This window comes from Oreochromis niloticus, linkage group LG6 (genome assembly GCF_001858045.2).
Source record: "Oreochromis niloticus isolate F11D_XX linkage group LG6, O_niloticus_UMD_NMBU, whole genome shotgun sequence".
Taxonomy (NCBI): domain Eukaryota; kingdom Metazoa; phylum Chordata; class Actinopteri; order Cichliformes; family Cichlidae; genus Oreochromis; species Oreochromis niloticus.
Window position 1 is genome coordinate 30,560,105 of NC_031971.2, and position 24,404 is coordinate 30,584,508.

The 24,404-nt window shown below is 41.7% G+C and overlaps 2 protein-coding genes across 2 annotated transcripts; one reads left to right on the plus strand and one right to left on the minus strand.

The window, feature by feature from the left end:
* The first annotated feature begins 1,644 nt into the window (after positions 1–1,644).
* Positions 1,645–7,408, plus strand: mcrip2 (MAPK regulated corepressor interacting protein 2). Its single transcript, XM_003449968.5, has 5 exons — positions 1,645–2,236; positions 2,445–2,514; positions 3,306–3,439; positions 5,114–5,221; positions 6,293–7,408. The coding sequence occupies exons 1-5, from the start codon at positions 2,182–2,184 to the stop codon at positions 6,361–6,363; spliced, it is 438 nt and encodes a 145-aa protein (XP_003450016.1). The 5' UTR covers positions 1,645–2,181; the 3' UTR covers positions 6,364–7,408.
* Positions 6,957–21,923, minus strand: slx4 (SLX4 structure-specific endonuclease subunit homolog (S. cerevisiae)). Its single transcript, XM_005454800.4, has 14 exons — positions 21,719–21,923; positions 20,953–21,470; positions 19,630–19,837; positions 18,937–19,167; positions 18,637–18,863; positions 18,030–18,325; positions 17,077–17,323; positions 16,565–16,734; positions 14,901–15,047; positions 14,327–14,496; positions 11,266–13,544; positions 10,025–10,124; positions 9,490–9,792; positions 6,957–8,006 (listed from the first exon to the last, which is right to left on the minus strand). The coding sequence occupies exons 2-14, from the start codon at positions 21,425–21,427 to the stop codon at positions 7,667–7,669; spliced, it is 5,193 nt and encodes a 1,730-aa protein (XP_005454857.1). The 5' UTR covers positions 21,428–21,470; positions 21,719–21,923; the 3' UTR covers positions 6,957–7,666.
* Between the last annotated feature and the right edge of the window lie 2,481 nt (positions 21,924–24,404).

The following is a 24,404-nucleotide window of genomic DNA, read 5'->3' on the forward strand; positions in this document are numbered from 1 at the left end:
TCCCAGCTGATCTTCAGTTGCTAAATGCAGAATTTCAGCTCAGGCAGTTTGGAGGCACTCGGCTAATTTTTATCTGAGCAAAAGAATCAGGTTACCTGTGTGTTTAAGAAAAAGAAATGTTAGATATCAGGTAGAAATTATCAAAGGATAACAATGACGATAAGTCCCCAGATAGATTATGGTGAGTGCCATAGCTGATTTAAAAACTAAAGGCCTATCCTTGGAAATACAGTTTGTTTGTTTTAATGCTCACAATTGGTCAAACATTCTTAATCATTGTCTAATAAATATATTGAAGTGTTTAACCAAACCTGCAAACTGCACCAAAATGTAAATTTCCTGTTAGTTTTCTTTATTACTGTCAAAGCGCCTGGATATCTGCGCATTTGGTTTAATAGGTGAAAGGTGAGCGCTTTGCGGCTCCTAAAACCCTGCCTGAGGGGCGTTTAGTGACGTCACGCACAGGCGGACTAACCAGAAGTAAACAGAAACAACGCGACCGGAAACACAGCAGCTCCGACTTCAAAATAAAAGGCTTTTCAAAGTGTGGAGAAATTTTAAATCCCAAGAAATGATCAATTGAATGTAATTGATTTATCGCAAAGTTGGGAAACAGTAGGTAAATATTAAGTTTAACACAACAAAAATATGATTAAAATAGCATGAAGCCCAGTGAACTAGAAAACAATGAAAAACATATCTTTAAAAGGTAAAACTCAATCTGAAATAACTATACAATAAAGTAAAAGTATACTAAAGAATAAAGTATAAGTATAATAAGTATAGTAAAAAACTAATATACATGTACATTTAAATTCTAAATTCACCATTAAAAAATAATGGACTATGCAATAAAAATGAATAATAAAAATAATGGAAAGGTGTTGTTGTTGTTGTTATTGTTGTGTGTGTGTGTGTGTGTGTGTGTGTGTGTAAATCTTAGCTATGTATAATTTATGTTGTTATTATAACTAATTCCAACTTAATTAAGAAAAATATTGCAGAAAACTAAATTTAAACTATGATATGTTTTATTTATTTTCTAAAAGTAATACAAAAGAGAATAATTAAATGGAAAAACAAATAAAATACAGTGCAAAACTTTATTTTGCTTCCAAGGACCCAGGGGTTTTTTTGGGTTTTTTTGCTTCTTTTTGTAGCCCTGAGCAATACTTCTCGGGGCTTTTGTAGATCTTTTTTTGGATAGTGGCAGCTCCTTCACTCATTTTCAGTGAAGAACCAATTCTAGAGGGATGTTTGACGAGAAGAAGACAAAACACAAACGGGAACTCTTGAAAACAACTGCTTATGGAACATGAAAGGAGCCCAATGACCACAAGAAGTCAGACACTAGAGGAGGATATCCCTAGAGGTCCATGCTCTGTTTGGTGCAGATTAAGGGACCTAGATGATCTTTACAACACTAGGCTGGGTTTTTAATGTGGCTAATCAGTGTTTTAGTGCATAGTATTTGTAGCTGCATGATAATCAATAGTATATAACTATGTAGTTTTTAATGTGATATAAAAGTACATATGGTTTCATCTCAAGATTGTGCTTATCATATTTTAAATGGTGCTTCAGTTTAAAGTAGCTGTAGGCTTGGATACGGGCTCCAAAATTAGTTTTATTTTGAAATGTTCAGGCGGAAGCCCTGTTCTGCATTTGGAGTTGCTTGACGCTAGCCCAGCATGCTCGCTTTCAGTCCTGAAGAGAATAAAGTGTGCAGTGCCCTTGTAACCTGTCAGAAATCAGAGGTGGTACAGTCGGTTCCGGAGCACCAGCAGAGGAGAGAGGGTAGGAGTGTCCGGCTTGGAGTGTCACAATCCAGGGACGTCAGGAAGCTTGCCCCCGCCTCCCATTAATGATCCCCGGCATGTGGAACTGCGTTCTCCTTGAATGACCTACACACAACCTATTGCACGAGTCCTGGACGTCGTTTCATCTCAGCTGAACCACCTGCCGGAGAGGAGCTGCAGCGGGCGGTCTACACAGCGGGCAACAAGTCGAAGCGAGTCTGTGGCAGGCCTCGGGCCGACTGTGGAGCAGCTGACCCGGACAACAATCAGCCTCAGAAGGACCGGACAATAGCTGGAAGTTTCAGAGTCAGCGTTCAATGCTTGAAGCCGACAGTTAAGGAGAAGGGGCAGTGCAGAATTTCTCGAGGGTATCGGCGTTCACATGATGTACACAATCACCAGAGGTCCCAGCAAACTCGTTACACAACGGAGGACAGGTGAGTGAATGTGGCCCTTACCTAAGGCGTGATGCAATGTAACATCAGGCTGCTTTTGGCTCAAGAAAGCGAAGGTTTTGGGGTTGTTTCGTGAGGTGAAATGTTTCAGTGCTGGGTTACATCAAGCCTACAAATGCGTAATTTTTCCGATTCTTCTGTTTTTTTGTTTTTGGTTTGTTTTTTTCCGTTTCTTCCGTTTTTGCCGCAGGTAACACTCAGCAGGTCGAGAGCAAGTTCGGCGACTTGAAACTGAAGCCGACGTCCTGGCTCACGTCAAAGTGAGTATGTTTACTTTGTGTTTTTGTTTGAATGTTTACTTTCTTTTTTTAGGGTTGCTTTGGGCATGCTGCTGTTTGAGCAGCGCGAGCTCAAAATACTTTCCACGTGGACCGCGAGCGCGATCATATAACACGTCGGCGTGGCTTGGATCCATTATCGGACACAACTTTTCTGGCGGCCCGTCAGAGTTTCTCGGGCCACTCAGAGGCGCCATTTGTTGAGGTGTGACACTGCATGGTGTAGCCCAGAGCTCTGCTACCTGAGGGGCCAACCCACCTCTCCTGCTGTGATTTATTAAGGTGTACAAATGTGTTAATATAAAGGAAAGTCTAAATCTACTCTTGATTGACACTTTATCTACAAATGGTAAAACTAAGCTAATGGTCTGAGATAAATAAGGTGGATTAACCAATACAAAGCTGCAGTCTCCAAAATGTCCAGGAAAAACAATGACCACCCTAAGAAAACTTATTTTCTTTCTTGTGTGAAAGTTTGCAAGACTTGGTGCAAACCTAAAGTCTAAATCTACTATATAACCCCCCCCCAAGAAAACACAAAGTAGGCAATGTATGCCCTTTTCAGCTCATGTTTACCCTGCTCATGATAAGTTGTTCTGTAAGAACCAAGTCATTTCTGTCCTGTCGTAATCAAAGTGGCCACACCTTCACCAAGTAATCCAAGCTGCTCAATGAACATAAGACACTTACTCTCACTTTGTAACTTGACTCCTGTGACTGTCTTCATCCAAAAAGCCGCCCCTCTGCAATTAGCTCTTGTGTTTTCTCCGTAGCTCTCCGCCTCCAAAGATCGTGTTCAATCGCCTCAACGGGAAACGGTACCACAGTGCAGCCGCACAGAAGACCGAGAGCCCACCAGAGGGATTCACTCCTGCACACGAGGAGAATGTCAGATTTGTATACGAAGGTGAGGATAAGGGGACCAATAGATGGGTGCTGATGTAAGTCAGAGTGCAAAGTGAGCCCTCCAAGACAAAAAGTCAGAGATCTTTATCTGAAGAGGGACACGGTATTAGTTACTAGAGTAGCTGTGCATAATTCGTAGTTTATGAGCCTTTTCAGCCTGTTCTGGGCACTAGTGTAGCCCTTCAGTTCATCTCTTAAATCATTTTAGCCTCCAGTTCCTCTTCTTTTTAAGACCTCTTAATACTTCCCCTTGGTGGCCTCTCACAAAAGTTTGCACAGCAAGTGGTGGACCTGAGATGCTCAGAGGCAGAGCTGTCTGCCTGAGGGGATCATACTGGGGCTTTCCACTCTGTCTGAAACCAAGCAGTTTAGAGCCCAAGCTTTTTGGTGCTTGTACAATCAGTGATCTCACTTTTTGGACACTTTGGTCATCTTAAATAAGCGTGCCATTATTGTAACATCTTATTTATGATGGAAAATAGAGGGGGAGCATAAGAGGTCCACTTTAAGTTGAAACAATTACAGGCTGATCATACAAACTGGCATAGTTTGGAAATCAGATGATCTTCTGCAGTACACATCCTCCTCTGCATAAGAAGCTTTGGATATACGGATCTGCAAAAATTTAATATTTACTGTTTGTATTTTTACCATGTTGGTCTGTCCATCCTGGAAGAGAGAATTCTCCTCTTGTGCTTAGGTTCAGATTATATATTCTTTTTTTTATAAGGTAGTTTTCAGTAATGTTGGGTGTTGTAAAGTTTTGCATACTAATGACCTTTTTTAAAACAAATACAACTGAACTACTGCAAAAATTCAACTAGTTGTCAGTAGGTCTCAGACGAGTGTTGCTTCTAGTCAGTAAACCCTAACAATGATTTAAGTCCAGGCCCTGCACCATTCACCCCTGTCTTGGAAGATTATCCAGCATACCTCTGTGCCGGCCAGTATTTCATGCCGTGCTCGGATTGAATGATTTGTGGAGCTGAATCGGCATGAGCCAGCTATCTGTGTTACTCTTGGGCTGCTGCCAGTAAAGACTGCTCTGTGGTCACAAAAGGACACCACAAAGTTCAGCGCTTCACTTTTGCTCTCTGCTCAGACACAAGGAGGAACCGCTCTCACGCTCTGTCGAGTTGTTCAAAGAGAGAAAACCTGCTGCGTTTTCTTACAGTTGAACATGTTCACACAAAAAAATAAAATTATAACAAATGTAACCTGCAGACATGATTAGAAAGCGTTTTATGCACCCATATGCACACATTCAACTGGTTTATTGTTTAAAATCCTTAAAGCCATTAGACATTAAATGTTTGGCTGACTACTGGTGCTCCAAGTGAGCAGAAAACTCGTCCACAGAGACTAAACCTTGAGATTTATCTTGATTATTAAGTGGGAAAACCTTCACCCTCAACTGATAAACACAATCCGCCTACCAGACCAGTCCTCTCAAGGTTTGCAGCCTTCAAACGAATTTAGATAAAGAGTGGTCAGAGCTGTGTGGATGTGCCCTTGAGCTCAGCTGCTGGTTGAAGATTTATTTTTATTTTTAGTGTCTTTTTGCATGAGTTCAGAGATTACAGGAAAAAATACAGTATTTGTATTTTAAACACTAGTGTATCCATCCAACATCCAAATGGCAATTACAACTCCACGCGTGTGTGACTGTTTGCAGTGTGGCAGGAGGTGGAGCAGAAGCTGGAGGACGGCGGCAGAGGGGAGCTGGCTGACAACCAAGGGCCCGTTCAGTACTCCGAGAAGACCCCGAGTGCTGCGATGAAGAGTAAGTTCCCATGACTTTTAAACTACCTCCAGTCATTTAGAAACTAACGTGACCACACTCATTTAATGTAATCTTACTATATGTCTTTATGGCATCCTAACAGATAAACCTCTTCCTTCTCATTAAGCTGCTCAGCTTTTGAACCTGTAATCTATGCATTTATTATGTCTGGGCCTTTAATTTCATCTCTCTGAATGAACAGCATGCAAGGCAGAGGGCAACTGTTGTAATAGTATTGCTTTAATTTTTAACCTCCTTTAATTTGAGAACCTGGCTATTCCAGATAAACCAGCCGTGACGGCCAAATGGAGTGCACACACCTACCTGTCTCTTCCGCTTTCCTTTGTGTATCGCTGCCCTGAAAAGCTTAAACCAAACTGGTTTCTAAACCTGAATTCTTTAGAATGTGAAGGAAAAAATATTATTATTATTATTAGATTGTTTTTTATTTTGAAGAAGACTGAAAGCTCTTCAAATCTGAGAAATTAAAGCTGAGGTTAGGTTTGGCAACCACCTGTTGGTAGGGGAAGAACCTGTATTCTCCAGCGAGTTGGTATTTAAACTGCTACCAACTAAAGCAGTCACTGGGAGGTTTCTGGTGCAGCACTTTCTCATAACTGGTGTCACTTAGCAACAGCGAGCAAACTCTTGCTAGCCAAAGAATGCATATTTCTCCATAGAGTAAACATGCATATGAAAATGTATGTTTACTATAGTTAAATTATTAACTACTGAAGAATGACATCCATTTTTAAAATATACAGTCTTCTTTTTTCAAGGTGCCAGATGTACTTACTCAAAAGCTGTTTTTATGCAGCACTTAAAAGATCTGTAGTTGATTCCAGGTTTGACATTTGCATTTGGAAGCTGTTGTTTTCAGTTTACAACATGTGACAAAAGGAGCTCTCCATTCAAGTGAAGGACAAAGAAACGATCAAAGAGGCAGGCTGGAGTTCTTCAGCTGTTAATGTAACCTTTTGTTCACGTGTAGAAAACGTACTTGCTCATTTGATTCAATCTGAAGTTAAGCTTCCGTCTCTTCTCTCTCCTGCCGTCCTCCCCTCTGTGCAGACTTTGTGCCCATAGACCTGGAGGAGTGGTGGGCTCAGCGCTTCCTTGCCAACATTGCCAACCTCTCATGACGGGGATGAGGCATCGAGCCGGGACGAGGAGATGCACCGCGCCGATGCATCCGGAACTTGCCGTATTTGATGATCGCCACACGGGTGGAAAGGAGGCGAGCCCGTCTCCGGGATCTGTAGCGTTGTGTCTAATTTGGAATGTGATTTGATGCCTCGTGCTTCACAACTGCTGTAGAGAAACCTGAGTGCACAACGATGCAAACACAGCGACCTGACTGTGAACTCTTGACAGCATTGACTTTATGTTGTGCTGCTCTAACGGATCTTTCTCTCTCTTTCTTTCTCTCTTTCTCTCTCTCTCTCTCTCTCTCTCTACTTGAATGATGTATCAGAAGCTATGAGATCTTCCCCTGTTCAACAACCTGCTTCCTTTCTCAAGTGTGTTCAGCTCTGTGAGCATCTTGGTTAATCTTTGGAAAGAAAAAACGTAAAATGTTTTTTTACAACTTCTGTGAGATGGCACTTTGTGCTTAATTGGCTCATATTTTGTTGTTGCAACACAAAACACCTGACTGTTGTGCAATACAACACGCTGAAGATTAACTTTGTATCGCTGGGCTGACAAAGTGTAATATCAACCTTATTACAACAAGTGGGTTTGCTGTACAAATTTTTTAAATCAAAAGCCCTTTTCAGACATAACTTTACTGGTTGTTAAAGTGACAGTTTGGTCATTCAGACAGACATGTGACAGTATTGGAAAGAGTGACTATAATCAGTATAAACTTAGTGGATGGCAACTTTTTAATGTTAGTGACAATGGATAAGAGAACAAAGAGCAGACTGTATGTGACACGCTGTACTGCTGAGAACTGTTCAACCTGTTCTTCCGTGAGCTGATGTGTAAATGTTACTCTGTCTTAAGATTTCTGTCGTGACTTTTATGGAGAAGTGACCCGGGTGCTCATTTTGGACACCGTGTAAGATGCAACAGGAGGAAGGAGTGCATGTCTGAAGGGGGCTAAAGCAGCCATTTGTAAACCCCACACTACAGCCGTCATTAATCTGATTTATTTTCTTAATAAATGCAACATTTGAAAAAACACTTAAAATACACCCGATCCTGGAGAAACGGTGTTAATATTTACATAGTTATAAACCTGTTTTTACTGAAGATGTTCTCACCTGGGAATAATCAGTCTTTGTCTTGATCATTTAGATTTTCTTGTAGCCTTTTTGGTTTTCAGACAAACATTCCAAGCACAGAAATAAAATCTGCCATCTTTCAGTTTCTACATAAAATCATTCTTGCAGTCAGTTTAAAAGTGCGACTGTAATGCCTCTTTCCTCGCTTGCCTCCCTTTCACCTACTTTTGCCCGCCTTGCCTGTCCTCTTGACCCGCCTGCAGCTCGGTGCGGCGTGGCCTGGCTTGGCTGTGGTGAAGGTGATGCACTGGGAGTCCAGGTAGTCCATGAGCTTGGCGGCCCCTAGGCGTATCCCCGCTGCTTTGAGTTGCTCCTGAAGCTGAGACAGAACCAGAGGCTTGTACTGGAGGATCTGACTGTACAGCTTGGAGTCGGACAAGATGAAGGAGCGCACGGCTTTGAGTCGATCCTGGAGCCGGGACGCTGCTTGAGAGGCAGAAATCCCGCCATCGCTGTCGGAGTCGCCATCGGACGAGATGCATAATTCTGGATTGGACCTGATGAGAAGGAAGCGGTTAATTTTATACACTCTACTAAGTGCCTGATTTTTAAAATAAGTGTCAGGCATCTAACTTGTATATCTGAGGGTCAAACGTGCGCACACTAAACAACAGCTGGTACTGGAAAGCTACTTCAACGGTTCCAAAATGTCTCTAAGCAGCCACATGTCAGTAGTTGTGTGGTTGTGTCTGACTCCAGCCAGGCGGGTAAGGGATCATGTTGGCACCAAGTGATCAATCACTAAACATGAATGAAATCAAGTTTTAACCTCCCAGACATGAGGAATTGTACCTGTAAAATGGGCTAAAAGCAACTCCTGATATTGGCTAAATTATCTGATCCAGAAACTCAGTTCATGGATGTGTGCAGGTTGTTTTTTTTCCTCTCTCTCTCTCCTGCATTACTGCTCCTGTTCTTTCTGTGCAACACTGTAATTGTGTTAAAGGAAGCTAAAGATCCCTGAATACTATTGTCCTACTAATCCAACCACCAAGCGTCACTAAAGTAATCCCATTTTCCAAGAGAACTGAGCGGGTGAGTAGTGGTGCTTTTATACACACTGATCTGTTACCTGGTACAAAAACAGCATTCAGGCAAGTTACCTTAAATTCTAGTTCATATCACTGCTCATGATACAGAATGTCTATGTGTGAATTTGAATTAATGCTTCATAGTATATAAAAGCAATTTATAGTAGCGTTCAACACATTTGCCGATAAAGTTTATATCACATATAATCAGCATCACCTTTGAAAATTTTCCCCATTCTGTGCATTTTAAGCTCTTTCTCTCAGGAGCGCTAACATCACATGTCTTTGACTCATTGTTATATGGCTGTTATCTCCACTCTGTTAATGTAATTTTCAATAGTGGACATAATTAGATGAAGTATTTTAAATCACACTGGTAAGAGGAAAAATGACATTTTTATACATTTCAAATTTCCCCAAAGAATCTCATCCATAAAGGTTGTTTATCTTGACTTTATAGATGTGCACTCACTACTGACTAAATTCATTGTTGTTTTTTTCCCAGCTAGAAAAAAAACCATTCGAGAGCTCAATTATTAAAGACACTACAAATGTAAGCACCCTCCGTATAGCTGTGGGTTGTGATGTACACAGATGTACACTTTGGTGTCATTCTGAAGCAACAGCACAGTAAATTACACACAATGACCATAGGAGGTTACAAACTGGTGCTATTCAGCTGTGAAGGAGGGTACCGGTGTCTAACACCCTCCTCTTCACAATCACATCTTTAAACTTATCTTCTGAATGTACACGACTGCCAAGAGATAACTTGGTGTGAACTTTTAATGTCATTTGATTTGTTACCAACACTAGTGCATGTGCACACAGGCGAGCAACTCTGAATCCATCAGAAACATGGCTTCTGGAGAACAGACTCCACTGACTGAGTCTATAATCAAGCGTGCTGTTATGTAACACCTAAGATGATCTACACACTGTGGAGTACCTTTCAGATTCTTCACTGGCTCCAGCTGAGGAGGTGTTGGAGCCCTGTGAGTTGGACAGAGGCTCCGCCACCTCATCACCGTTGTGCTTCGCAGGGCACACATCAGCAGGTGCTCGGGGTTCTTTAAACTTCACAGTCTGGGCGCAGGACACTGGCCTGCTGGCAGGGGGCTTCATCTGAGCTGTGGCTCCTGAGACTAGAGCCTCATCCTCAGAGTCTGAGCTGAGCAGCTGGTGTGTGTATTGGTGGATCTCCTTCAGTTTTAGGATCATCTGGCGCTTCGGTAAAGGCCGAACGCCAAACCTGCACAGAGGCGAAAGTTAAAGGCATTTGTGAGGCACAGACGGACTAACAGATGGACAGAAGGAAAACAGCCTGACAGCGAGCAGAGCCAGACAGACTGCGTTGACAGTGACACCAGGGGAGCTAATCGGATAGATTCCTCACTTAATCGCTGTGATTAGTTAGAGGGGAAAAAAAACAAACTTGGCCTTTATCTAATCTTTAACGAGAGGATGAGAGTGAACCAACTGACCTGTCGAGCTTGTTCTTGAGCTCCGGCGTGTCCATGTCAGAGTAGTGGGGCATGGGAGTGATGGGCACCAAGGTGCGCCGCCTTTTGCTGTGAGACGACACTGATGAAACAAGCAAATAGACACTGTTTAGGCATAAAGTCTAATTTCTACACTAGAAGTTCATAAATAGAAGACAAGTGTGTGCAGTCCTTTAAATAAATCCCAACTAATTATTTATTCAACGGAAATTAAACATGTATCTGTAATAGCCCGCAATAATATCTAACAGGTTTTGTTTTTTCCTAATCTAAATCAGTTATTTAAGCACAGATTAAGTTATACTAATTGTAAAGCATTTGAATGAATTGGTGATATTAAACATTATAGATAAAATGAACCTGATAAAGCAATAAGCCAAAAAAAAAGAAAAAGCCAAATAAGCCAAAAAACACATTTATTCCACGTTTTCCACTTGAATTTAATCAATACTTCAAACTTTTACCAGTCAATTTGGTTTTAACCTTGAAATGAGGCTCAGATATAACATTCTTTCACAATTAACGAAGTTGGTGCTCATTAAAGGATTGCCTCATTGTTGGTTTTTAATGTAGCAGAGTCTCGACTTTAAAATATAAAGTGCCTTGAGATGCTTACTTTTTTTGTTTGGTGCTTTTTAAATAAAACAAACTGAATTAATTGTGGAGGTTGTTTCAGAACTTGTGGTCGATAATAATAATTATCTGTCTTTTTGTGATTTTATTGCTCTGGAATGTGTCAGTTGCTTATGTATATAGGACTACTTTGTCTATATTTCTCTTGCTATAAGAGCTGTGTAACACTCAAATTTCTCATTTTTGGGATAATAAAGGTTTATTCTATTCTATTCTATTCTATTCTTTCTGTCTTGGTGGAGATGAGCATGTTTTTAAGCCTGGCTCGGTTTTTATTGTATGTGTAGCCCTGTGCAGGCTTGTCGTCCCAACCACAAAAGTACACCGTGTGTATCACAGCAGGTACAACCCTGTGAATACAGACAATAACTTTCTACTTCAGCCACAGGTTGTCTGGTAGAGTGAAGAATCTGAAGCAAGTTTCTAGTATAAATTATGTATTAGAGGAAGAACACTTCTTGATAGGGTTAGGGTTACTTACCTGTTGATACTTATTGGGATGTTTTTTATGATTTAGGCTAAAATAAATATCATTTAGTAATATGCAGTTTATATTTATGCTAGCAAAATTACACAATTGAAATACTTACCTGGGGTCTTATGATGAGTTGAGGGGTTCACCCTCTTAGAGAGAGGAAGGTGTTCCTCCTCCTCTTCTTCTTCCCAGCTGTCCCATATTTTGGAGTCCAGGAGGCCGTTGTCAATCTCTGGTGTGGTCAGCAATTTGGCTTTAGGTGGGGACGTGGTGATGGAGGGACCTGCGTGCACCTGAGGACTGTGACATTTAGGTGTGGAAGGGGTAGTCACGCCACCACAGCGTTTTAAAGACTGGCTGCCGTGTCTGGACGATTCAGGTCGACTGGTGGGAGAGGTTAATGACTGGGTTGTTTCTCGCTGTCCGCTGTCCTCCAGCCTCAGACTGAAGCATCCTGGATCAGCGTCTACACACACGTCGAGTCCCCATGAATCATTGAACGCTATGGGAGGCTCATCCATGGCCATGAAACTCTGCCGAAAACTAGACTCTTCAACATCTGCCTCTATTTTTATTTCTCCCTCCTGTCCTTCATTGAACATTTCTTCAGTATGATTGGAATCTGTCTCTCTTCCTTCCTTCTCATTTCTTAACCTCTTTTCATAAATGCTGGAATTAAGAGAACGTTGACTCTGACTAGAGGACACGGTGTGTCTCGGTGAACTTTCAAAACTATGAGAAGACGAAGAGCGTGGGCCTGAAGGGTCAGACAAAGGGGAGAGGTGAAAGCTCCCCAGGTCTGTTTTCTCTTGGCTATCTGATGGTGCTCTCTCCCTTTTCTGACCCGGTGAGTTCTGCTTACTGGCATGAGTGTGAAGCAGGGAGGAAGCAAGAAGCATAGGGGAATGGTGGAGCTCCGTTTGTAAGGGAGTGCTGCTGTAAGGTTGGGGGTGGTGTTGAAGAGGAATATCATGCTTTAAAGAAGCTTGGAGGGAATCAAGGTGAGGCGAGCTTGAGAGATTTGACAGTTTAGGCTGAGGAAGGGGGACTTTGAACCTCTCTCTATCGTTCCTTGAATCCTCACTATTCTCTCTTTTTGGCGAAAAGCTGAAGTTCCTTTCTATCTTCAACCTGGAGACATTGCCCTTCATTTGGTCGGTGTCAGCAGAATCCTTGGTTTGACTGTTGGAGGGGTGAAGGTTGCTCTTAAGAGTAGGAGAAGAAAAAACAGAGGGTGATGATGGGGATGTTTGACTTCTCCGAAACAGCTGTGTCCTGCACATGCTGCTTCTGGTCTGAGTGGAGCTGCTCCTGGTGCCGCTGCCAGGGCGGACAGGTGTGGACGGGATCAGCCAGGAAACTTCTGGAGAACAGTCTAATTGATCACCAGCACTGTGCCCCAAACTACTGGCCTCTTTATTCAAAGCTGGTTCCTTGGGTGCCGAGTTGTGCCTGGATTTGATTTCTGTATAACTGGGAGAACGTGGTAAGGGGCTACGGGAACTAAGAACAGCAACATCTTCCTCACTGGAGTCTGACAAAACAATGAGCTCGGGTTCGTCTTTTATCTGAGCTGAATCAGGAGAATGAGGGGTGCAAATACTATAAGGACCTTGGCTTTCTCGCTTCATGTCTTCCAATACATCTTCCTTGGGCATTTTCAATTCAACTGCATTTTTTCCCTTGTCTCCACTGCCACCCACGTGACCTACTTGTCCAGGGGACACACCTGGGACCGGCAAGTTGGATGTCCCTGGTGGAGGACTGATGGAAGGATCACTAACTACACTTGCTGAAGACTGAAGCAAAGCTCTCCCTGAAAATTCATATGATGGTTTACAGGGGGACTGCTGAGAAAGGTGCACCTTTGGCAGACCAGAGGTAGAAGCTAAGGAGGAAGGCTCTGCTTCCTCGTAGACCCCCCACGAGTCTGAGAAGAGACGGCTGTAGCTGCGATCCAGGCTGGGGTCGGGCTCACGTTGAAAGTCAGGTTGCAGTTTTTTGTCACTTAAGCTTTTTTTAGTTTCTCCATCTTCTTCCTCATCTAGCGCCTCCTCCTCCTCCTCCGAGTCCTTCTCCTCCTCCCTTTTTCTCTGCGTGGACGCAAACTCATAGATCTCCTCCAGCTCTTCCTCATTCACTTTCTCCTCGTGAATCTCTCTATCGCCTGACGTGACCTCATCAGCTTGACGATCCCCTTCCAGGTCTTCATCTCTTCCTCTGTCCGAATCTTCCCCGTCGTCACCGTCAGCATCGTCTTCGTTCCACATGGAGCGGAGGAGCTCGATGAAGGCCTGGTCTGTTTGCTCCTCCTGGGTTAAGTAGTTGCCCTCGTCTCTCAGAGTCTCCTCTTGCCCAAGATGACAAAGCTGTTGTAGCTCCTGCAAGTCAAACCTGAAACAGGAAAGAGAAAAGAAAGAAGCTTTCACAATAACATCAAATTCTTACATGAAATTCAGAAAATGTCAAAAAGAATAATACTTTTTTAAGTATTGTTTTTTATATCATATTAATGTTTGATTTTAAAAAATGGAAACTCTTTACAGAAGTTCTTTTCACACATGCATTGGAGCCCTGAACCTTTCTCAGCTTATGTAAAGCAGCTGTATGAGAGAACTCAAATATCTGACTCAGTCACATCAGACAGTTAATCTGCCAGCTTCCAACATGCTCTCTCACATGTACGCTGTCTCCTCGTGTGTCCTACATGTGAGAAAGAACAACTGCGAACCACATCCTGACTGCATTCTCCAGATGTTTCCCATGTGTACATGTTTACAAACATCTGGGCTTCTAATTTATGTGCAATTACGAGAACCAGCTCTGTTTAAAGAACAAAGCTAGACAACAAACAAGGTCCTGGTTTATATGATGAAATATCAACTGTTTAAGGCATTTGAGTTTTTTTGTGGGAGCAGACATCCTCTCTAGTTTTAAGTTTTGGCATTAAAACTTCCCTCTTTAATAAGCCATGCACTAATTGCTGGTTCAGTTGACCCTGAACCACCCCATTGTTATGACACTATTGCCCCGGGCTACTAGGGGAACTCCAAGCGGCATTCTTTTTTTTGTTTCTCTCTCATTTTCAGTCTGCATGTATTTATGCCACTGCTGCACGCATGAACTTTTGCTTTGTATTTTGTGCTTTGGACTTTACGTCCTCCATCTCCTGGTACCTTTGTGCCAGCTCCAGCACATGAGGCTGCAGCGATGCCGGTAAGGAACAGTGGGCTGTGTAGAGATACTGTAGCACAGCAAACACTGCTTGGGCCGGGACGTCGCTGATCAACACCCTCTGAGCAGGAGGCACGCCTTCCTCCTGCACCCCGAAACCACTTTCGTGCATCTGTGACAGAAGCAGAAGACAAATAGACTCTGAAAAAGCTGAATTAATTAAAACTAAATAACTAAATAAAACTAAATAAACAACTTCAAACAAAACAAAATTCCCAATTAGTTTTTACAGCGTTGAAATAAATCACATTCACACGGCTTATTCTTTCAACCAAACTGATATCCAACAGAAAATCTCAATCTGCAGCATCGCACACTACTGTATGCATCAGTGTAGACCTTTAATTACCTCTTACAATTATACTATTATTATTTATACTACTTACTTCAATTTTTACACTAATTAGATTATATTTCATACTTGCAAAACATGACAGAACAATATGCATAATAATGCGTCCCTGGTGTTGCACATCAGCAGAACTTTGATGTGCAACACAGTAATAAGTGATTTACCATTTCTGCCAGCAGGGGGCAGCGAGCGTACACCATGAAGGAATGTGCAAAGAAGACTTCTCCACTGTCCACCTGGAGCTGGACATCACTGAGTTGAGGGTTGTTCACCATGCTGCTCAGGTCTGACGCCAATGTTGACAGCGCCACCTACAGGGGGAAACCATCAAAATACAATGACATCAGTTAACATGTTATTTAGGTCCTGATATTTATTCTATTATAATTATTGCTTTAACAGAACACGATGAATTGAGGTAATTTAAAAACTGTGTCATCACAAAGTTAGCCTGCAGCATGCAGAACGGTTTGCATCACAGCTGGGCGGACTGGTGCTGAGCCAAGTTGTGCATTGCTGGAAAGTTTATAAATGATGACATCGTTTATAAACATGACATCATGAGTCATGTGAAAAAGAACGTTTTTATAGGACTCTGTGGAACCATATGAAAAACTAATTACACCCCATGACTCAGGAGGCCATAGAAGCATATCTACCAGTAATAAACTGAAATAATTCTTTCATATGTGTGACTATATCAGTGTCTCTGTCTCGAATCACTGTGGAGGAATTTTGTCCCACTCTTCTTTACAACATTGCATCTGTTCATTAAGGTTTGTGGGAATTAGTTGGCAAGTTCCTGCCACAGCACTTAAATCAGGTTGAGATTTGAATTTTGGGCCAACTGCAACACCTTGACTCTTTTTTTAGCAGATTTGCATCACTGTCCTGCTGCATGACCCAGTTTGAGCAAGAGAGATGGGCTCAAATTTGACTCTACAATACTTTGTTATTCAGATGAGTTTATGGTCAAATCAATGACTGCAAGGTGCCCAGGTCGTGTGGTCGTCCGAAGGTCTATCCGAAGGAAACTGTTTCAGAAGTCTGGTGGTTTGTTCGGTTATATCTTTGCAAAACTAAGCTGTGTTGCCATGTTGTTTTTTATAGATAAGAGACTTTCTTGTGGTAGCCCCTCCAAATAAGCCATGCCTGTTCAGTCTTTTTCCTAATGTAACTCTAACATTACACATGCAAACTCCTTCCTGTAGAGTCTGAGATGTACTTGGGTTTTCTGCAGTTTCTCTGAGGATTGATGAAGGCCTGCTGGGACATCCACTCCCCATTCCTGAGGATGGCATTGTGTCAACGCAATTGAATGCTCCAGACCAGTAAACTGCCAAAACTTCTACTTCTTTTATAGAGGTGGTCAGAGTACTTCAAGATTCAAGATTCTTTATTTGTCACGTGCATAGTTATACAAGTACAACACGCAGTGAAATGTATCTGAGGAATGAGGAAGATGGCGTTGTTGACAAAGGTATTGCAGTAACTGTTTAGGAATTACAGCCAACTTTATACAGACCCCCATTTTCAGTGGCTAAAAATTTATTGGACAACTGACTGACCAGTAGTAGGACAAGTAGCCGTATGACTGTTCTCTCAAATAAAATATCTGGAGGTGATTCTTTATATTTGACAGCTTTTTACAAAAAAACCTTGTTTACACTCCAGAACAAGAGGTTCAGATTAAACTTGGCCTGAAAACATCTAGGGACCTTACTACAGATCTAACTGAAGAAAATAAAGCGGTCCTACAAAAATGGTGCTTAAAAGATTTGGTTAGATGAAATTAATGAACGTAATAGAAATGTTAAAAACATCTTACTGATTGGTGGCTGTCTCCAACTTTTTCCCTTGGTTGCTCAGCTGCTGTCATCGCTTGGCTATGTCTTTCCTCAGCATGCGTGTGGGCTCTTTCTGGCAGGAAGCCACTGGCACAGAGGTCAGCCTGCTCCTCTGATTCCTCCTGGATGAAGCCGCTCTTGCTGGCGTTGTCTGCAAAAAAAAGGTTAAATAGTTTAGCCTCATGTTTAGCACAATGTTAAAATGTTTATAAAACTTATATCACCAACACCCGCAGTTTTAGTTTTTCTTCAACATGCACAGCAAGAACAGAAGAAAGTGTACAAAGGTGTGTATGTGATGTGTTCACACATATTTTAGGCGCTTTGCCTTTTATTTAAATGTTCAAATTAAACTCTACAGGTAATAACATCATCATTTTATATAATATAAAATATCAAACTGTCAGTTAACTTATTGGTACAATTTTCACATTTAATGCTGCTCCACTTTAAATAAAAAAATGTTTTAGGATGTTTTGTCTGTGTGTTTTACCTTTGGCTGTGTATCCATACTGTGTGAGTGTCATGCCTTCGTCAGCCAGGTCCATCAGGTCTCGAAGAACCTGACTGCTCACTGAGAGCTGCCCTGTGCCGGGCGTGGAGGGAGCTGGGGAGCAGGAAGCAGTCTTGGCAGAGGACGGTAGGATGGAGGTCCTGAACGCAGTGGTGGGAGTTCCTCCACCCACAGGTTGAACACAAGACTCAGGCTTGTCGCTGGAGCCTTCTGAGGCTGCATCAGTCTAGAAGTGGAGGATTTTTTGGTCAGATATTGTAAGACATTGAAGATCACACTCTTCTCAGTATGAAATTTGGTTGAAACAACTAAATCTGTGTTCATCTGTGAAAGGTTCATGTCTCAATCAGTTTTCTTGTCACGTAGCAAATATTTATTATATAAATTTCAGTTTTGAGATTAACTGTTAGGTGGCAAAGTGGTGCAGCGTTTAACACCACCACTTCACAGCAAGAAGGTTCCAGTCTCTGCTCAGCTGGAGTCTTTCTGAGTTTGGATGTTCTCCACATGCCTGCATTAGTTTCCTGCAGGTTTCCTCCAGTAGCAATGTTAGTGCATGTTACGTTAACTGTTTATTCTACATCGTTCATGGACAGTACAGAATAAAGCACTGTGAACATATGGCTAAATGTAACCAGGTTAGTAAGCCTAGACAAGTGCTAGGTAAATCCATTTCCATTTCCAGGGTGGTAAAAAGAACTGTGTGGGGGTGTGAGGATCCACTGGAACCCATTACTGATTCCAAAACACAACATTTTTCTCTCAACAGTTTTGTCTGTGCTTAAAGTTGTATCTGCTGCATCTTTTGTTCATTTAAAACAAATGAACAAAAGAGAAGCTTCCATTCAGTCTGATTAATTAAAACCTTCACTTAGTTCAAAACTGAGATGAATAACACAATAAAAAGTAAACATGTCTTTGGTTTCTCTCACCATTGCTGATACCCAGGGTGTGAAGAACTCCCTGAGCTCCGGAACGTAGAAATCAGACAGACAGGTGGAGTCTCCGTCAAGCAGTCGGCTTTTCTCCCAGAGGGGGGCAGCACCGCTCCAGCTATGCAGAGTGCTGGGGCTGCGAGGTGGGGTGGGAGGAGAGTCGGGAGGGCTGCGCAGGAGAAGAGCAGAAACACGTTCCTGCAACCTCCTCAGTGCCCCCTCAGCATCCTGAATGAGAAGTAATGGAGGAGGGCGAGGGACGACTCCTTTTTTTCTCTTTCCACGACCTTTACCTGCACGAGGGGAGCAGAGGATTTAGGTGCTGCCGCTATTTGAAAAAGTCCTCATTAAATTTGAGTAAAAAATAACTTAATGTAACCTAAAAGTAGTATTAGAGTAGTATTCATTTATTTTAGTTATTAAATATCCAATAGACAGTCACATATACACTGCTGCATGGCTTTAAAAGGGCAACAGGTATGCAAACCTAGAAACATGTCTCTAGAACTAGAAACATTTTTACAAAAAATTTTCTTGGTACTCGGGTTTTATCTATCTTTATTTATCTTCTCCCCTCTCCCTGCGTTTTGAAAAACACAGATACCTGCGTCTGGCCTCCACTTCAGATCTTGAGTCACTGACGTGTGGGAGGTGCCAGTCTTTGTTTGATACTCCCTCTCTTCCTCCTTCTTTTGTTCCAGCAGGGAGGAAGACAGAGCCAGAGCCACCATGGTCTCTTCATCCAGGGGTTCGGGCTTTTTCTTGGGCTTCTTCCGTGCTGGCAGGCCTGGCTTGATTGGGCCTTTCCTTTTGGTGCCCACAGCTTGAATGCTGAAGAAGACAATGGCTAGAGTTAGATGTCATCTATCTTTTAGTTATGCAACAAAGTTATCGTCTGACTTACAGTAAATTAGCAGTGGCAGCACTCTGGGTTTCCTCAGCTTGTCTCTGCAGAGCCTGTATCAGCACAGCTGGGGAGACGTCCATATCTGAAGAACAGCGCTTCAAGTGGACCGAGCGGCTCTTCTGGGACTTGAACTTCTTACCACAGATGGGACAATCAGGAACACCAGAAGGTGGTGGAGGAGGAGGTGGAGGAGCCGCAGGGCCACTCTTTTCACTCTCATCCAAACACCTGTACAGAGAGATTTTTGACAAAAATGAAAAAATATATATATTTTGATAATTCAGAGAGACACTTTAGGTAAAAGTTCATGTATTTGCAAAAAAAAAAAATCAAGCATTTTCTAAAACACAAAAACTGAGGATGATTTTTTTATTTGTGGACTTTATTTGTGGAAAACTCTTATAACCTCAGGATTTCATTATTTTAATCAGATGTTTGTCATTATACTTTATGAAGCTATGACCTGAAAATTAGAAAAGTTATTGTTTTATTTTCCGACAAATCATTTAAATGCAACTTGGTGCACTCACTGAGTGGAATCCTTGAACTCCACATGGAGGTTACTTGTCCAATAAACAGTCTCTTACAGTGCTTTAACAGTGAAGACAGACTTTTTAATGTCATTAAGCCTCCCTGTGTGCCCACTAGTATTTAAAGCTATCGTCTAAAATGCAATCAAAATCCTCAGACCTGTTAAGATGCTGTGTGCGACCCTCTGCTGTCATGTGTGTTAAGTCTCTGTGGCAAATCTGACAGAAGAAAAGCCCTCCATCCTCCAAGTCCACAATCTGGGCCTGCGCTGCCTCTCTGTCCAGCTCCTGCTGCAGCTGCAGAGCAAGAGCCTCATCGTTGTCTTGAGGCTCTGGAGGAAGAGCAGAGCTGAAGGTATCTGGAGTATCTGCGAACAGACCGGAGACAGAGAAATATACGGGTTAAAGTGAGGGATAGCAAGAATAACACAGCAACATTTCAGAAAACAGGATTTCAAATTAAGGAAAAGGTATGGGCCACATTTCCTATTTTTCAGCGATAGAACCCAGTCCCTGGGTAACAGGTTGATAGTAGTTTGTCAAATGTCTACAGTTTATGAAGGTAAATTCTATATGGCCTATACTGAAATATCATGACTCAAATTTAAAGTGTAAAATTCGGAAAAAAGTATGTCTTGGATCAATACAGACACAGAAAACCCTACACAAAATATTACAGTGTTTATAAGGTCTACCATTGTCTTCATATTGTTGTTGCTTTTGCCCTGTTTAGACTGTCAGGCACATTAATACTATCCTTGTGTCATAAATCACCCCGGACACTCACTTTCAAACACTCCACCCTGTCAACTCTGTCTTCTTCACCTCTTTTGTGCACTGCTCATTGCTTTCAATGGCTGAACTCAGGTATTTAAATTCATTCACCATTACTACCTCTACTGTTCACGGTGTACCCTGTCTCTCACCCTATAACAGATGGAAACAGCTTCAACCCCACAAACCTGAATTGGATAAGCATAAGAAAGTAGTTGTATGCTTATTATAGTTAAGTAAAACTGAACTAAAAGCTATAACTTGGTGTGAAAATAACCTTTTAATTATGTAATATAAAAACAAAATCTAGACTAAGTAAAAATAAAATAAGAATGTAAAGCAAATGTCTTTAGATTTTGTCAGTTTGATCAAATTTGTTATTGCAGCCAGTTTGATCAGACTCTTGTGCATCTGTTAATCCAGAGAGCAGAGAGATGTCTCCTTGGCTGGATTTTTATTATTGTTGTCTGTTAATTCTTCCCATTAGATAACAAATGAAAACTGAATCTAATAAAAACCAAAGCTAAACATTTAAAACTACTACATTAGTTTTAACTACATTAAAAACTAACCCACTCTAAACTGCCTGAACCTAAACTGAACACAAACACAACAGAAATATAACTAATGAAAAAACAAAACTGAGCAGGAAAAGAGAGCACATCAAAGTAAGGGATGCAGTAGACTGGAGAGGATCATGTCATCTCACCCTGATTTTTTTGCAGTGTAAAAGGAGTACAGTTGCTCTCGTGGTTTGCTGGTTGGATGTGGGTTTTGTGCACCATCTTCTGTGGACTATCTCTCTTGAACTGCTTCATCCTCAGGAGCACTTTGTCTTTCGCTCTTAGGCCGCTTTGAGGACTTGGCCCTGCTTCCTTTAAAGGCTCAGCTGATGGCCGAGCATCCCCTGACTGATGTCCAACCTCTCCATTGACCACACGCTTTTCTCCTCCACCATCATCGCCAGCACCATCACCAGCAGCAGCAGCAGGCTGGGTCCAAGATAGCCTTTTGATAGAGTTAACAGCTTTTTTGTTATTTCTCCTTCTCTTATCCTCTTCGCTCGCTTGACTGGAGGTCTGCCTCTCTGCTTTCCTCGCCTGTCTGGCTTCACCTGGTTTCTTGCGGACTCGTCTTAGACGCTTCGGGCTGAAATCTTCAAAATCCTGGTCCGAGTCATCCATTATACTGTATTTTTCTTCGCAATAAGAGGCTTTTACGATCACCCTGCAAAAAAGACAACTAGTTTAAGCTGGATCCACTGATGTGAAACGATGGAGGGAAAAAGTTTAATTTGCATGTAAGTAAATTTTGCGCGGGTAATTCTGTATTCAAATAAAAACAGCGATGCTATAATTACATGCACACTGAGACAAATGGAAATAGTTATATGTGGCACAGATGTTTGACAAATCATGCCACAAAAGGTATGGAGTGAAACAGCTAGCCACTTATGCTAGCACCTCTATACTTACCCATATTTGATGAATTAACTGTTTAATTTTCTGCCTCATCGTTTACAGGGGCCGCCGAAGAGTTTATTCTCATTCATTTAAAACTATATGTGGCGCTATAGAGGTTTTTGTTAACTAAAAAGCCTGGAAGAGAGCAAACAGCACTTGTTTTCATTTCAAAGCTACTCCCCAAACCGCTTCATTTAAAACTTCCGGCCATGTGACGGTGAAATGAACGAATAACTGGGTGTTGTCGAGGTCATGTGACTAAGGCGAGCGGCTTTGGGCGAAATCTGTAAATAACAGTTTAATATAATCATTTATAAACGCTTTATTAAAGATTTCCAACACTTTATTAATCGTTTTAAACTAAATAATGATTTTTTTTTAAACCAGTTTAAGACCCAGGCTTGATCAACATGTTCCTTAAAGCAACCACACTGCAGCAACTCAATGAATTTACACATGTTAACATGGTCAAGATGACCTTAAGTTCAAACCATACCACCGCAATGGGAAAGAAAGGTCATTTTAAGTGACTTTGCATGCGGCATGATTGTTAGCGCCAGACGGACTGGTCTGAGTATGTAGAAACTGCGGAGCTACTGAGATTTTCCAAAACAACCATCTCTATGGTTTATAGAGAATGGGCCAAGAAAGAGAAAATATCCAGTTAGTGGTAGTTCTCTGGAACTTGTTGATGTCAGCGGAGGAACGCCAGACTATTCCAGCTGATAGAAGGGCAACAATGACTCAAACAGCTGTTGCAGCCGAGGTATCCAGAAGTGCATCTCCGCACGCATGACACCTTGAAGCAGATTACCTAAAGGAGAAGACCACAAAGCCTACCTGAGCATTGTTGCTGATCATGTCCATCACTTTATGACCACAGTGTAAAGATTTTATCCATTTCGGATGGGTAAGTTCTCTGTACTCAAATAGCCTCCACAGTCACCAGAGTTTTGGGATGTGGTGGAACAAGAAATTCACATTGTGGATGTGCAACCGATAAATCTGCAGCCACTGCGCGACGCTGTCATCAAAATATGGACCTAAATCTCAGAGGAATCTTTGCATTAAGGTAGTTCTGAAGGCACAGGGGTCTAACCAGGTACTAGCAAGGTATGACTTATAAAGTGACTGGTGAGTGGATAGGCTTTTTAAGATTTGATGAATACTGTTAGAATGTGAAGGCATGTAGGAAGCAAGCAAATTCAGAAACATCTTTACTATACACAGAGGAGTTTACAGTTTACTTCTTTGTGTCCAAGTGTATTTCTGTGCCTGGAGTTTACACAGAGGGACAGACACCGACTCAGACATCATAGACTTTTTAAAGAAAAAGACTCCAGTAATACACACTTAAAAGACCTTTCCAAACCTCATGACTTGAATTTGAGACAGGGACTAAATGATGTTACCCGACTGAAAATTTCATTACACTTTCACTTCTTAATGCAATTTTTATATTTTGGAAATTAACATTTCAGATTCTAACTGGCTGCTGCATGAGTGTGACTTCACCAACTGGGCATCACAGCACATTTCCCATAGCCATTCAAATGGCAGAGACTCAGTGCAAGACTTGTGCAATCAAGATGATCTCCAGAAGATCAGAAACATTTGTATGGAGTGCCAAACAAGCTATTTTTTAAGTGAAAGAACCAGAACTCACATTTGTGCTGCTGTGTGGATGTGATTATGCTGCACTGGCAGAAACACAGACAACTGCTAAATCATTACCTGCTCTGATGAGCCTTGATGCTGCCACATTCAGATTGTAAAGTCACATCTGGGACTGAAAAATTAACCCAAACGTGAAGTGCCAAAAATTGTAGTTCCTTCACCGGCCACGAGGCTATCTACACTGCAATAGTGAGCCAGTTCCCCTAAACTCCTATATCAAAACAGCACTCTACAGATTTCTACACTCCTTCATAAGGACTGTTTTTTTAATAACTTACTTTTCTTAAAGTTTATTAACGTCTAAAGTTCTGGGTGTAACCACACACAGCTATATCCGTTAAATTTGCCTCCTCCACTAATGATTACTTTGAGCCACTTAGCTGCACTAGCCTTTTAGGGCGTTAATTTGCACCCACCTGCAATCCACCATTCCACCACTTCTGTTTGCAAAAAAACAAAAGGTGGCAGCCAAAACACAAACCTTAAGGATTCACAAACAAATGGATAAATTCAGTTTCTGCATCTACCTTTTATGTACAGTCTATGCTACATTGTAACAACTCCTGATGCTGATGGTGGATGTCTTATTGGACTGCTTAGCACCAATCACACATCATTTACATGGTACAGCCAACCTGAACTACTGTTTGTTATGTCCATGTCTTTATGACCAATGGCTATTTCAGCAGGTTAATGGACATCATAAAGCTCTTATTATTTGAGACTATTTTCTTCTAAATGACAGTTACTTCAGTGCGCTAAAATGTACTTCACAGGTTTCACAGAGCATTGTGAAGGTGCTGCACAATGCCGTCATGTACCAAATGTCTCTGAGGAATGTTTCCAGCAACTTGTTCAATCTAGAACACCAAAAAATTAGCAAATGTTTACCTGACATAGTGGTTAAAATTAGTATTTTCTGTAATCACACTGGTTCTCACTAGACTTTTTGTAGAGCCTAGCAGGTTACTTATTAATGCTTTGCACTTTGATTGAAAGAAGGGGGTCTTACATTCCTGCT

Coding starts and splice junctions, on each gene's coding strand:
- mcrip2 (XM_003449968.5), top strand. CDS start 2,182: ATGATGTACACAATCACCAGAGGTCCCAGCAAACTCGTTACACAACGG. Junction 2,515..3,305: donor ACGTCCTGGCTCACGTCAAA/GTGAGTATGTTT, acceptor TTTTCTCCGTAG/CTCTCCGCCTCCAAAGATCG. Junction 3,440..5,113: donor TGTCAGATTTGTATACGAAG/GTGAGGATAAGG, acceptor GACTGTTTGCAG/TGTGGCAGGAGGTGGAGCAG.
- slx4 (XM_005454800.4), bottom strand. CDS start 21,427: ATGGATGACTCGGACCAGGATTTTGAAGATTTCAGCCCGAAGCGTCTA. Junction 13,545..14,326: donor GTGCTGGAGCTGGCACAAAG/GTACCAGGAGAT, acceptor TTCCTGTTTCAG/GTTTGACTTGCAGGAGCTAC. Junction 9,793..10,024: donor CTCAAGAACAAGCTCGACAG/GTCAGTTGGTTC, acceptor GCCTCTGTGCAG/GTTTGGCGTTCGGCCTTTAC.